The sequence below is a fragment of the Megalopta genalis genome, chromosome 4 (assembly GCF_051020955.1).
Source record: "Megalopta genalis isolate 19385.01 chromosome 4, iyMegGena1_principal, whole genome shotgun sequence".
Classification (NCBI taxonomy): domain Eukaryota; kingdom Metazoa; phylum Arthropoda; class Insecta; order Hymenoptera; family Halictidae; genus Megalopta; species Megalopta genalis.
Genome location: NC_135016.1, coordinates 22,912,766 through 22,927,146, shown reverse-complemented (window position 1 = coordinate 22,927,146; position 14,381 = coordinate 22,912,766). Strand labels below are relative to the sequence as shown.

At 41.1% G+C, this 14,381-nt stretch overlaps 1 protein-coding gene across 17 annotated transcripts in view; it reads left to right on the top strand.

Moving 5' to 3' along the window:
• Positions 1–14,381, top strand: part of unc-13 — a 646,812-nt gene that overhangs the window by 547,453 nt on the left and 84,978 nt on the right. For all 17 annotated transcript variants that reach the window (XM_076520791.1, XM_076520789.1, XM_076520790.1 and 14 more), the window contains one exon: positions 9,406–9,526. In XM_076520791.1, coding sequence (XP_076376906.1) covers positions 9,406–9,526 — 121 coding nt within the window. The remainder of the gene's footprint in view (positions 1–9,405; positions 9,527–14,381) is intronic.

Genomic DNA, 14,381 nt, shown 5'->3' with positions numbered 1-14,381 from the left:
TCTTTCCCGCGTGCATTTAGACGAGACCGACGTTCGAACGAATCGCGAGCGACGCTACGGTAAAATCGAAAATCCGCCGCCAGAATTAATGTCTACCATCTACCTCGCCAACTCTGTTCCTTTTCGTGTTTCGAACACTGTAAACTCCTGCAGGCAATTCTACTTCGCCCATTCGGACGAGAAACTTCTCCCGGGAACATCTTATTTGCTCCGCGAGAGATACAGTAATTTCTCCCAGAAATGTTCGGAGGTCGGAATTGAAACTGGATCCGAATGGAAACAGATCCGAGAGTACTATGCCGCGATTCTTCGGGCCTCGCGGCTCGTTTTTAAAGAAACTCGGAGCAGTCGGCGAAAAAGGCAGCGATCAGCATGTCGGTGTACATCAACACGAATACAGTGTTAATTTATACAGTGTACTGTACAGTGTTAATTACTGTACAGTGATGTCTCCCTAACTGACGCTCAGATTGTGCAGAGAAATGGACAATTTGGGAAGAGGGGATACGATCATTCGAGTCTCGTAGCTCGTTTTTTTTTATAGTCGTTGACAATTCGTAACTATAAATCGAATCGCAGGGCTCGAATAATCGTATCTTCTCTTCCCAAATTTTCCATTTTTGTGGGCAGTCCGAGCGTCAATTAGAGAGACATTACTGTACATGGTAATGCTGGAATTAAATCGATGACTTAACTTTTTATTTCTAATTTGTAGCTTTAACCTTTTTTTCTCAATTTTCATCCGCCAAATACTATTGCCGTGCAACCGGACTCCAAAAAACTAATGAGAGTGAAGTTATTTACCTTTCTTGAAGCACTAATCGTGCTATATGGTCCAATTTAACAAAGTTCAAATGCTTCGAAATTGAAATAAAAAGATAAAAGACACAAAAAAGAACGCTGCACTTAAAAACACGATATAAACCAGAATGAAAAACCGAAGTTCCTTCTTGTCTGATGTGCTCGTGAAGCGAGTATCAAGTTTTGAGCAGTACGCGTGTGCTTTATTTTCACTATACAGCGTCGCCCGCAAGAGAACCTGCGATTTTTTGCCACGGTTTTATGGAACTTTAAACGAAATGTGTGCGGTCAATATCGGAGAACTAAAATTCGAGTGACCGGAATTAAAACGTTATAACATCGCAACGAGAAATTGCAAATCAACTTTTGAAAGGTCACCGTAAAGGGTTCACTTCTCTTTATAAGGTGTCAGTGGATCAAATGCGAGATAAAAATGTTTAAACTCGGTACAGGCGTTTGAATCTGCAAGATGTCGAAACAAAGAAAGTTGTTACATCTTCTTACTCTGTTTGATAGCGAAATTGACAAATCGAAAAACAACGCGATAAATTTTGAAGAATGCTCAAGCTCCTGAAGACAATAACTTCACGCTTTCGAAAAGATAAAAGCGGAACGTAAAGGTGCGTAGGTTTAGTAGACACTTGGAAGAGTCGCTGTCGAATCAACGTGCTCCCCAAAACGAAGCAATATTTTTCCAGTAATTTGCGTCGTCGGTGACCAACCTAATTAAATCGACGCGTGACTAATTGTTGCCCGCAGCGATTTACCGGACGAGCCGCGGCGCCGATTCGACCGTGAAAAACTGCCGCGTCGTTGGGAAAACTGCGATTACGCGCACGTTCGGCCGTTTGTTGCTGCATGTTTGCCGACTCGATCGCCAACGTGGTCGAGGAAAGAATCAATAGGCAGCCCGCTTTGTCGATAGGAATGTTAATAACTCATGCCGTCGAAAAAAGGAAAAAAAAAGGCAGACGATGTTGCCCACGGAAAATTACGTTGCCCCGGGGTTCGATCGACGCGACCCTAATTGGATCTCGAGCATCAAGAGTTCTCATTTCAATTAGAGTTGTTCGACGAACGCTGAATTAATCATTCGCTCAATCGAAGTCGCGCGAATCACGATCCGTCGCTGCGCCATCGATCGTTTTGCACAGTTAAAAGCTTCGCGGGATGATAGAGAACCGAATTAAGAGAGACTTATCGAGGCAGTTTCCTTAACATTATTCGGCTAACATCGGCGTGCAATTAAAAACGTGTTATTTCGGAGAAGACTGTTTCCGTGGTCTTTAACGGTTGATTTGTTTTCTTTTACAATTCTTGATATTACCAAAATGTTTACATTTAGGTAATAGATTTCGTTATGTAAACTTACGTTACAGTAGAAATCGTACGAAGTCTAAATGAGTCGAATCTCGGCTTTGTTGTGAAACAATATAGGCTGATCTGTTCGGTGGAAGAACACTTGAGCTGCGTATTTGTTGAAATGATCGTCCGCAGGTCTTTATTTAATTCCCTGGATAATATTATCGTAAACGAGCTGTATTCCTGCTACAATCCCTGGCAAAAAGAATTCGTTCATCTTTTAAACTGCTATAACCTTTTTCAAACTGGTCTAATCGACTTGAATCATTTTTTTTTAATTGTTAAAGCGACTAATTTACGGTGCAATGACTGGCGTACTTTTTTTGTCATTTTATGTAATAGCAGAATTAAAAAAGAAAGTATGCCAGTCATTGCACCGAAAATTAGTCGGTTTAACAATTAAAAAAAAAAGATTCAAGTCAATTGTACGAATTTGAAAAATGTTATTGCGTTTTGAAAGGTGATCGAATACTTTTCGCCAGAGTTAGTATGTTCACGCACCTCTGAACACAATTTCTGCATTGTTTCATAGTCGTAGCTTTTCTCGAAAGTGTAAACGAAACGCGAATGAAATTATAAGCCCGAACGAAATAGCGCCCAGAAGGTACCTGTAGATTTATTATTATAAATCGTTCAATCGAACGACGGTATTTTAACGTGAAATTGGCACGGTAAACGTTAATTTTTCACACACTTTTCCATAACGTTCATCCACCGAGCTCGATAATTCCAGCATTCGAGTTAATAGAAAAAGAAATGAAATCGAATGAAAAAGAAGGTAAAACACATTATTACCTTGCCAGTTATAGTCTGCGCAGGTAAACAAGTAGCCCCCAATGTACCGGGACAGAATTAATTAAAAATTCCGCCCCCGGTTCCCTTTCCGCGCCGGCAGTTCGTATCGTCGGTCATCAATTAGTAGCCAATTAGTATCGGAGATTTGTGTAACCATCTATGTAAACAAGCCCCTTAAACTACGCTCGCCCTGTTCGCTCCTGCTGCTGCCCCGGAGCGCCGTCTGTGCGATTGAATAATGGCGACGCGTAACTAACTGTGAAATAACTGTTCGCAGGATAAACAAAAAAAAGGAGAAAAAAGTAGTCGCGGCGTCGGAATCTTGTCAATTAACGGGCACGCCGTGAATATCGTTTGACAGTTTCAATCGCGGCTAACGAAACGGAAATTTCATAGACCGTGGGAAAAAAAATGAGCGCTGCACCGAAATAATCGCTTCCATAGAATTAACGGAGTGCTTGTTACGAACGCGGGCGCGAGTTGCTCCTTCGGAGGAAAAGTTCCGCCGAGATTAAACCGGATTTCATAGAGCGGCACGATGGCTGGGAATGCTAGATTTCATCGGGGCAGGTCCGAGAGGACACTTGTAATGCCCCGGCCGTCCCCAGAATTTCAATTTCGCCGGGGCGAGCGCCCTCCGTCCCCTTCCCTCGCGCCCTTCCGCCGTCCAACGCCCTTTGTTCTCCAGCCGGCATCCTGTCGATCGCGCGATTTCGTTTTCGGCCGATATTTCATCCGTCTCAGATTCGCTAAACGACTCGAGACTAACGACTCCTGCCCTTCGAGGCCCATTATCGACGAAGCCTGGCCGCCGAACCAACCTGGCACGCCATTGTTTTACAGCCAATCCTCGTGACCCCTCGCGGCGAAACTATCCCAAGTTCGTACGCTAATTTTCTTCTCGAATTAAGATACGGATCTCCCTGATCCCCCTCTTATCGCTCTCTTAGAAAATGGCCGATCGTGGATCCTCGTGATCACCGGCGATGGGGCATTCGATGGCCAATGAAGTTTCCGGGCTGCTTAATCGCACTCGAGTCACTCCGATGATTGCTCGCAGCCAAGATAATCGACCTTCCCTTTAATCTTCTGGAGTCTTCTCGTGCTCTTTTATGAGAAGATAATTTGATTTTGGTGTCGGTGATTATGAACGTGTCGCGGATCTTCGTGCAAAATGGCGATCGTCTGCGTCTGTTGCGAGATACAGTAAATTCCTCTTAATTTTCCTTCAGTTTGTAAACAAAAGTGGACTATTTGGGAAGTGGAAATAGGAGCCTTGCACCTCGTTTCTGTTATTGTTGACAATCGGCAACTATAAAAATGAGCCGCGAGGCTCGAATAATCGTGTCTCCTCCTCCCATATCGGCCAATTTTGTTTACAAGCTGAAGGAAAATTAGGGAGAATTTACTGCATAGGTGACAGATAATATTATTTCTTTTATTTTTTAATAACTTGGGAATTAGTTGGGAATAGCATATTCATAATCTTCAATTATCCAAATTTTGCTACTGTGTGAAATTACAGCTACTCATTTTTTGTCATAAAATCCGCAGTCGAATTATGTATAACGTCGAACTACGAGGTACTTAACCAAATTTTGGATTTTCTCAGGGTTTTGAGTTTGTTACGACTGCTTTTTTAATTGCATATCCGCAAGATTTACGTTCTCATTTTTATTTGTTTAGATCTTCTTTAGTACTAGTTGCTTTGAAGTGTCAAAATCTTTATTCTGATTTGGAATAACTTTTTAAAAATTGGACGAACCCAGTTGAATTTTGTTGAGATGTTAGGCAAATCTAGTTTCCTAGGCAATGCCTGCAATAACTTTCGCATCTTTTCGTTTGATCGCGTAAAATCCATACGATGTACCTTATACCACTGCAAAATTGGCCTTCCTCCGAGCCAAACAAAACGATCGAATAAAATCCTGTATCTCCTGTTACGATATCGTCGTAAAAAGAAAGCTTCGATCTTAAATCTATGGTAAATTCAATCGTGATAAGAATTTTCCGATGTTTTTAGAGTTGCTTCAGCGTGTATTATTTTTGAAAAATGTCGTGTCATCGAGTTTTCATGTATTCTCATCTCAAAAACATCTTAAAAGATAATCAACGATGGCCTCTGAAAATAGAGACTGTAAAATGAGCCTTGGTTTATTGTCGTATTTTTATTCAAATATTTTTGGAAACTATATATTTTGCACTAAACTTATCGTGTCAATCAAAACAACCGATTTCGTAGTTCTCATTTTAAAATTATTGAATTAATAAATAATTTTTCCTTTTTATAGGAAATTAATCGAATAAATTTTGTAATTCGAGCACACGTTATAATAAAAACTGCAAAATATCTAATTAAGTACAGTCTTATATTTCTTATAAAGCGACACACACACACACACACACACACACACACACACACACACACACACACACAAGTTTTTTAGTTTTAGCGCTTGGTAAGTTTAGTGTTAAGTCGAGTACAGTAAATTCTCCCAGAATTCCCATTTCTCCTGGTTTTTACAGAAACTCGGGGCAGCCGGCAAAAAAGGTGCTAGAATAAAAACGATGACTTAACTTTTTTATTTCTAACTTTTTGCCACGATTCTAAGGCAGTTCGGAGGCTAAACAGACCATTTTCTGTTGTCTTCCGTCGAACCTTATCATCGACGTAGCAATAAATCACATAGGCGCGGGACTAGCACAGGAAAATTCACAGCAACCCGAAATTCGGCATTTCCGGGAGAAATTACTGTCTAACAGTTCACGAAATCGCCAAGAAAAATTTGGAGTCTCTTCGAAACTGCTCTGCAACGTTGGACTAGTGACGTGCATGGTTCTTTCGTAAACATCGGAAGCCTCCTTTCGTTGAACATTTCCGCTTTCGCGATCGACCGCAATCGTCCCTCCTCGACGAATTCCGTTCCTCATTGATCGTTGAAAGACCTACCTATCCACCGTCGAGGCCCGATAGCCAATAGGATCGACGCCGCCGTTTCATGAAAATTAAAGGGGCCCGTCGACGAGCGCGCCTCGAACGGGGACACGGTTTTCGCCTGACTTACGTCGAACAAGCATTTTTTTCGCACGCTTCATCGTGCCGGCCTGCTTTCCACCCCCGACGCAACCCTCCGGAGAAAAGGTCGTCTTTGTTTCTCGAGCTAAGTCACCGTGAACCAAGGCGCGTGTCTATTTTCCGCTCGGGGAAAATCAATTTTTCGCCGAACCGTTTGCTCGAAGTTTGTCTCCCGGCGAGCGAGCGAGCGAGCGAGCGATCGGTACGTGTAATTTCCGGTCTGGTTAAGCGACGGCAACATTTTCGCGAGCGAAACTCGCGAATACGGGGCCGCGTCGCGGCGCCGAGCCCGACGGTTGCACCGGAAAATTAAAGGTCCTCGAATGTTCCGGCTCGGCGAAAGACGCGAGCCGGCACGCGAGCCGCGTGAAAAGTTTAAAGAGTGCGTCTTTCGGAAAACGGAAAGCACCGTCCATTCAGCGCGACGGATGAAAAAGCGGCGGGTTTGAGGAGAAACGCCGCCGGTAAATGGTATCTCTCTGGCGTCGCGAGCGGAAGTGGTTAAAGAGTTTAATCACCTTATACGGTTAACGGAACTCGTTCGTCGCGGTCCTTCCGAACCCTTTGTTTACGGACGCTCCGCGACTATAGGTTTTCATCGGCTTCGCCCTTTCCCTTAGAATATCGAGTCGGGGTCGTCGCGAAGCTTTCAAATGTATCATGCTGCTGAATACGGTCGCCTCGAAAAGTAAATTAACACATCGGAGTGTTGAATCCATCGAGTCGGTAATTTCGCGCGAGTTCGCTATTCGCTTGAGCGATAATTAATTTACGGAAATTCAGTTGCGATTTCTCTGAATTTAGACAAAATAAACACCGCTCGCTCGATTAACTTTAAATTTGATGGCGTGTTAATCGAATATCGCGTATCAACTTGGCGATTATATACAGGGTGATTCACAAATCAGTCCCCTAGTGCCCAAGATTTTTCAGCCCCTTGCGATGGTCTGACAAAAAAATGTGTCCGATCGAAGTTAATTAGTATTTAACCGACAAGAAATTGTTTCGATTCATGGCAATTTTTCCTTCAATGTCATCTAAAAATCATCGTGTAGCAGGTCGTTGAATTCGTCTCGACGTCGCCTACAATGCTACGTAGTTAAAATTACCCGGTTTCGTTTAAAAATATAACGGTGACCCTGTTTTTTCATCGAAAATCAATTGGTTTTTAAATTTAAACAACTGCAATTTCTTGTCGGTTAAATACTAATTAACCTTGATAGGAAACATGATTTTGTCAGACCACCGGAAGGGACTGAAAAATCGTGGGGACTAATTTGTGACTTACCCTGTATATATTATTAAAAATATTAGAATGATCGCACAATATACAAGCCACACTGCTCGAAATTATCGTAAAGCAGCTCTGGTTTTTAACAATTTCTTATAATTATCTCGTAGCAATGAAAACATAAATATGACGTTTTTGTAACGAAAGACATAAAAATACAATTTCGCAGAAAGCAAACAGCAGTATTTATATGAAACCACTCGACACATTTTTTATCATTTCTCATATCGCGCCAGTGATACTTGCAGGCATCGGGTTCATCTAAATTAAACCATTTTTTAGCTAAAAAGATAATAGATTTCCATTCTCCTTGGTTGGCGACTGTGAAAAATCGAATCATAATTTTTAATATTCTATTATAGAATAAATGTACTTTCCGGAGATAATAATAAATATTTGCATTTAATAAAAGGTTAAATCTATAAAAACTGCCTCATATTAATCTCTCTTAAACAGAAACTAAATTCCATTTTTCTGTTCTCGAAACGTAGCTGCCGGATGAAAAAAGTGTGTCCCAATTTCTCGCCTCTAAATACCAGCAGTTACAAGAAGTGCACTGCCAACGGCGACGCATCTTTTTTCACGTCGCCGAATCACGGGCAAACTGCTTAACGTACAAAATGAATCGCGTAATTTAGGAACACGGTCTCTCTGTGCCGGTGATTACCATTTCTATTTCCAGTCGCTGGAATTACGGTCCAAAGTGAATCCCCCACGGCCTTAATTAATTTAATTAATCTTCTTACACCCGTAACTCGCGGCCGCAGGTCAGCCGGCAGCCGGGCCGAGAGAAATGCCCTCGAATTTTTCAAAGCCGGCAGCTCGTTGTTTCGTATCATCCTCGACAAAACCGGATATCACGGGGTCGAACGAAAGCTCCGAAAATTACGTGACTTCGCCGCCGATCTCGCTCGGCGATTGGGGCCACGAGCGAAGAAGCGCCGTAGTCACAATTAACCAGTTAGCTGTGTTTGACGAGTACACTCGTCATGGAGAAGTGGCAATATTTTGTGACACGACGAGTATACTCGTCGCGCGTAAGAAGCAGCGACCATTGGCTATTTAAAATGTAATTTTAAGGAAAACGAAAACATATTCTCAAATTTCAAGATGTTCAGAATATTTTCAGGCCAATCCTGTATGAAGTTGTTTACATTGTTATAAAAATAAAATTAGAAAAGAATCACGGTATTGGTGTTCGACGCTCAAAGTGCCATTATATATTGTCCCTTGCTTTGCTAAATACCACTCTCTCTACAGCAGCAATTTGAATTTGTAACTTTTATAAGTATTCGATTATCCCTGGGTTTTTCGTGTATTATGTATATGGTATATCTTAACGTCGAGCGAATGAGTAAATATTAGTAATAAAATTATTAATTTTATCAAATAAAACCGTCACAGCGACACTTACATTGTGTTCGACGAGTATACTCGTCGTCGCTTGATTCTCGCGACACATATACAGGGTGTCCCAAAAATGTCTCGCAATCCAAAAGTAGGAGATTCCTGAGGTCATTTGAAGCAACTTTTTCCTTAGCGAAAATGCAATCCGCGGCTTCGTTTACGAGTTATTAACGAAGAACAGTGACCAATCAGAGGCGAGATCATTTGGCGCGAGACGGCCGAGCCAATGACCGGAACTGGGCTCCGTGCACTCGTTGGCTGGGCCGCCGCGCGCCAGCCGAGCTCGCCTCTTATTGGTCAATGTTTTTTGTTAATAACTCGTAAACGAAGCCCCGGAGAAAATTTTCGCAAAGGAAAAAGTTGCTTCAAATGACCTCAGGAACCTCCCATTTCCAAATTGCGAGACATTTTCGGGACACCCTGTAAATGCGCGCTCTGAAATGGAGGCGCCACAGTTAACTGGTTAAAAGGAAACTGCAAATAATCTTGAACGTCCGTTTAAACGTTTCGCCGCGCTAATGGCGCGGCGGGTCGTCGGCCGTTTCATAGATCTCACTACGAAACTAAACGGCTCGTTCCCGGTGAAAAAGTTCCTCGTCGCGCACCGTTGATGTACGTTGCGCTCGCTGGCCGTTGCGCGAAATTTCACCGGTCGCTTGTTTCATTTTCCCAGGGGCGGCTGAGAAGAGTTCGAAACACGGGGCCGAGGATAAGGCGAACAGCATAATCACAGCCATGAAGGAACGAATGAAGCAGAGGGAGCTCGAGAAACCTGAGATCTTCGAGCTGATCCGGTGAGTCTTTCTTAGGCGAAGCCAATTCCTTTCTTTTCTGCCTTTTCTTGTCTGCCGCAGCAGAGTCGACTCGACGGATAAGCGCCGTCAATCGGTCGCAACGCACGAGTTTCGAGGGAGACGTTGTTGCGATCAGTTGCGATCTATCTGGCAAGGGTCTGTCGCCATTGCTCGTCGATCCCTTGAAACCTAGATTCGTTCGAATATGGTGGAGATAGCTCCGAGACTGTTGCGCGAAAAAGACACTGCTTTGCGACGATGATTCGGCGATTTCGATTCGGTTCTCGATACGTAACGAATTTAACGATATAATTAAACTCGATAACGAGTTTAAGTTGTACGATTTCTTGGCTACTGCAAGAGAAGAATGTACTAAACGCTTTCATTTTTTAATAATACCTGTACTCGATGTTAAGACGTTTCTGCGGGCAAGATGAAACCATTGTCACGCTTTATCCACTTAATTTGATTAGAAGTGCGACAAATCTGAGGACTTGTGCGTCGATTATGCTGGCAAGAAAATCGAAAAACTTATACCAACAAGTGTTAACTTGTTAACTGCAAACAGCTTGCACTGACGATAATTTAACTAGTCCAGGTAAAATGATCTCTGCATCCATTCTACAGAAATGCATATGAAAATTCGATCATGCGGCAATTTCATCGAACACATCAAAAGTCTGATGCGACCATAAAAATGTTCTACCTGAATTGCGTCGAACAGGGATCAAATGTAAAAATTGATCTCCTTTCTTAATAGGTTGAAATATAATATAACCGAGTTTCGTCAGAAATGCATAAAATCCACAGTCTAGTTACAACTTTGTGCCTTCACAAACGCACATTTGCAAACGCATGCGCCTTCGTCTGCAACGGGAAAACGAATAAATCGCCATCAAAAGTAACCGCGTCACGTATCAAAACAGATTCCCCAGAAGCAATTAAAAACTGGTGCTTAAAAAATCGGTGAAAACGCAAACATGGTACGAGCGAGTACGCGAAATCGCGTGCGTACGAAATAAAAAGATTCGAACGAAATGAAAATGTTTTAATTCGGATGAGATGACCAGTGTTAACGCTAGATTTACGGAACACGTCAAAATGACGGGTCACTGATTCTTTAATTTACGATTATTCACATCGTAAAGACACATTTACGAGTTATTTCTTCAATTATAATACATAATATACTACTATACTATAATTATATATTATAATATATGATATACTATATTATACTACTACTACTATACTATAATATACTATATATATATATATATATATATATATATATATATATATATATATATACTATATATACAATATACTATATTATACTACTATACTACTATACTAATATTATATATATATTATTTATTATATTATTATATTATTATATATAATATTATTATATATATTGGGAAAGCGTTATTGTAATATTTGTCGTGAGTAATATATAATTATAGTATATATATATATATATATATATATATATATATATAGCATATATATATAGTATATATATATAGTATATATATATATACTATAATTATATATTACTCACGACAAATATTACAATAACGCTTTCCCAAAAATCAGAATAAGCGTCTCATTATTACTTTTGTAAGCTGATATAGAACAGCTGCTTCTCGTGCTCCGTAAATCTAGCGTACAAGCACGCGGAAATCGTATGTCCGCAGTCGCGTTCGCGGTCGCGCCGCGTACACAGAAGAACGTCGCGTACGCAAAGCCGGCAGTTTTCGTTGATTAAGTTCGCAAAGGTCGCGTTAAAAATAGGAGATTATAACGGGACTGCACGGGGGCGATTATAAAGGGGATCGTAACGGGAATATCGCCTTAAGCCCGGCAGAAAAGAAAATAGCCGTTCGTTGCAGAAACGTATCGCCGGCATAAGCGAAATCGTGGCTCTATCGTTGTCGCGGCCGGTTCGGTTTATCGTCCGAAGTTTGATCATTTGCATAGATTAGTTATGGCCGTCTGGGGCTGGGAATTCGCCCTCGCGGATGCCGGGGCATTCAGGGTCCGCCGGGACAGTGGAATAGGTGAATTTAGGTCAGCCGGCCGACGCGCGATAAAGAGCGCTGTGGCAAACAGCGCCACCATGATCCGGCAGACGCGCGATCCCGCGTTGCATTCCATGCCGCTTCTTTTGTGCGCGACATCGGGACGACACAAAGGATTTAAAAATATTTCCCTCCGTGCTTCGAAACGTCGAAAACCGGGCGCACGCCGGGTGCCGATAGGTGCCGTTTTGTTCGCGCGTCGCCCCCACGGCCCCCGGAAATTATGCCCGGCGAGACTGTGAACCTCGCTGTCATTCGTGACTCGAACAAATGTCTCGATTTTCGGGGAAATGCGGACTGTCGTTTCGTTGCTGCACGCTGGCGTGATTTTTTGACAATCGAATCGGCTCTAGCTTTTAGCGAGAAAATTCGCAGGGATTCGAAACGATGCATCGCGCACAGCGTGTGCGGAACGTTCAAGCTACCGATTAATCCAGTCCGATCAATTAGCCCGTACCGACAACGCGAAACGATACGTGGACGCAAGTTAAACGTTAAATATGTACGTTGCGTAAATATAAGATGATGTAAGATGTACCACTTGCGCCTTCATAAATATAAATTAACTTTTGTGAACTAGATTCGACGTACTATTTTAGGATATCGATCGTTCCGGCTACTTTAAATCGAAGTAAACCTAGACGGAAGAACGAGGAGAAACATCGCTTTGAAGTTTCCTCGTTAAAATAGAAGTTCCTGGCGCTAGAAATCGTTTAGACTTTCTTATACAATGACAGGAATTCGTGCCGTTCCGATTGGACTATTCGATCAATTTTACCTTTCGCGTCGAGTTCCAGCAATCAGCAGATTTTTATATTGGAACTGTAGGATTATTTATATATAATTAGATAAAATATGTAACTAAATTTTTATAAATGATTATAGGAGCGATAACTGTAGGAATAATCCTCACGTACGATTCTGTAAACTTTTTCAAATGGATATAGGATTATTTATAAATAATTAGATAAAATATGTAACTAAATTTTTATAAATGATTATAGGAGCGATAACTGTAGGAATAATCCTCATGTACGATTCTGTAAACTTTTTCAAATGGATATAGGATTATTTATAAATAATTAGATAAAATATGTAACTAAATTTTTATAAATGATTATAGGAGCGATAACTGTAGGAATAATCCTCATGTACGATTCTGTAAACTTTTTCAAATGGATATAGGATTATTTATAAATAATTAGATAAAATATGTAACTAAATTTTTATAAATGATTATAGGAGCGATAACTGTAGGAATAATTCTCATGTACGACTCTGTAAACTTTTTCAAATGGATATAGGATTATTTATAAATAATTAGATAAAATATGTAACTAAATTTTTATAAATGATTATAGGAGCAACAACTATAGGAATAATTCTCACGTATGCATTGAAATGCAATTTTATATTTTCTTTATACTATCACGAACGTTGGAACGCGTTTAAATAACGTTCAAAGTGAACGAAGCGCCTTTAACGCATTCATTTCGCCGAACATTTTGTAGAACTACCCCACTTTGTCGCGCGATAAAAAAAATCTAATTTGAAGCTTTCCCTGACGCTTTCCAAAAGAAGATTATCCGCTGCGTCGCACGATGTCGATAGATTTTGTTCCGGGCCATTAATTTCGAAAATAAATTGAAAAATTTCCGGCGAAATTGCCGCGTCAAAGTTCCCCTTACACAATGTTTAAACTTGATTAAACGGCCGTAACGCTACCAAAAAATATATCGTGGTTCTCCGAGCAGTGTCGCAGAATCGTTCTGCGAAAGAATTATTAACTGCTTTCAGATTTCTTTTCGGCGCACAAATTTCGCTGAAATTTTCCCCGAGAATCGATCGCCGATTTCGGAACGCAAGATTAATGTTACGCGGCACTATTAATGCTGTGTTTAGGATACGAGATAATAACGAACGCAGCTACGATACACTTCCCATGCTTTTCCCCGATATTACCGACCCGGTTAGCTCCGCGAAACTTCCTGATCCTGCTGCTCTGGGCGACTGTGTATTCGATACATTTTTTTTCTTTTTCGGGCCAGCCAAGTATTAGATTAACGTAGTTGCTCCGTAATTCTCGGAAGTTTAATAAAGATACGCCGCAAGAGGGAACCGTCCATCGCTTAAAAACCCTCGAATTTTCGAACAGCATTCCAGGCCATTACCGTCCATAATTTTTCTCAGAAACTTTTTAACAAGTTCCCCCCGCGGCCCAACCATTCTTGATTTGAATTTTAAATTACGAATCGCGGAAAAATAGTGTCCCGGACGTGCCGATTCTCGACAATCGGAAAGGTTTAACTTCTAGCCTAATTCGTGCGTCGCCAATTACAACCGAAATCGGCCTTTCTTTTGCTTTCGAGATTGCTAGAGATTACAAGGTCGATGAATATTCGATGTTCTTCTTCAAAATGATAATTTCTAATGAATTTTAACTCTGGTAAAAGTATATCTTTTTTGCGAGAAACTGTTCAGTAAATCAATTTTTATTGATGCACAGTAAATTCTTCCTAATTAACGCTCCGATTGCGCATAAATATTGACAATTTGGGAAGAGAAGATACGATCGTTGGAGCCTTGCGGCTCGTTTTTATGGTTGCTGACGATCGGTAACTATAGAAACGAGCCTCTTCCCGAATTGTCTACTTTGTGCATCTTTTTCTATATTTTTCTTCTATTTTTTCCTATACTTCGATACTAATTCTTCACGATACAGTAATGTCTCCCCAATTGACGCTCAGGTTGTCCACAAAAATGGACAATTT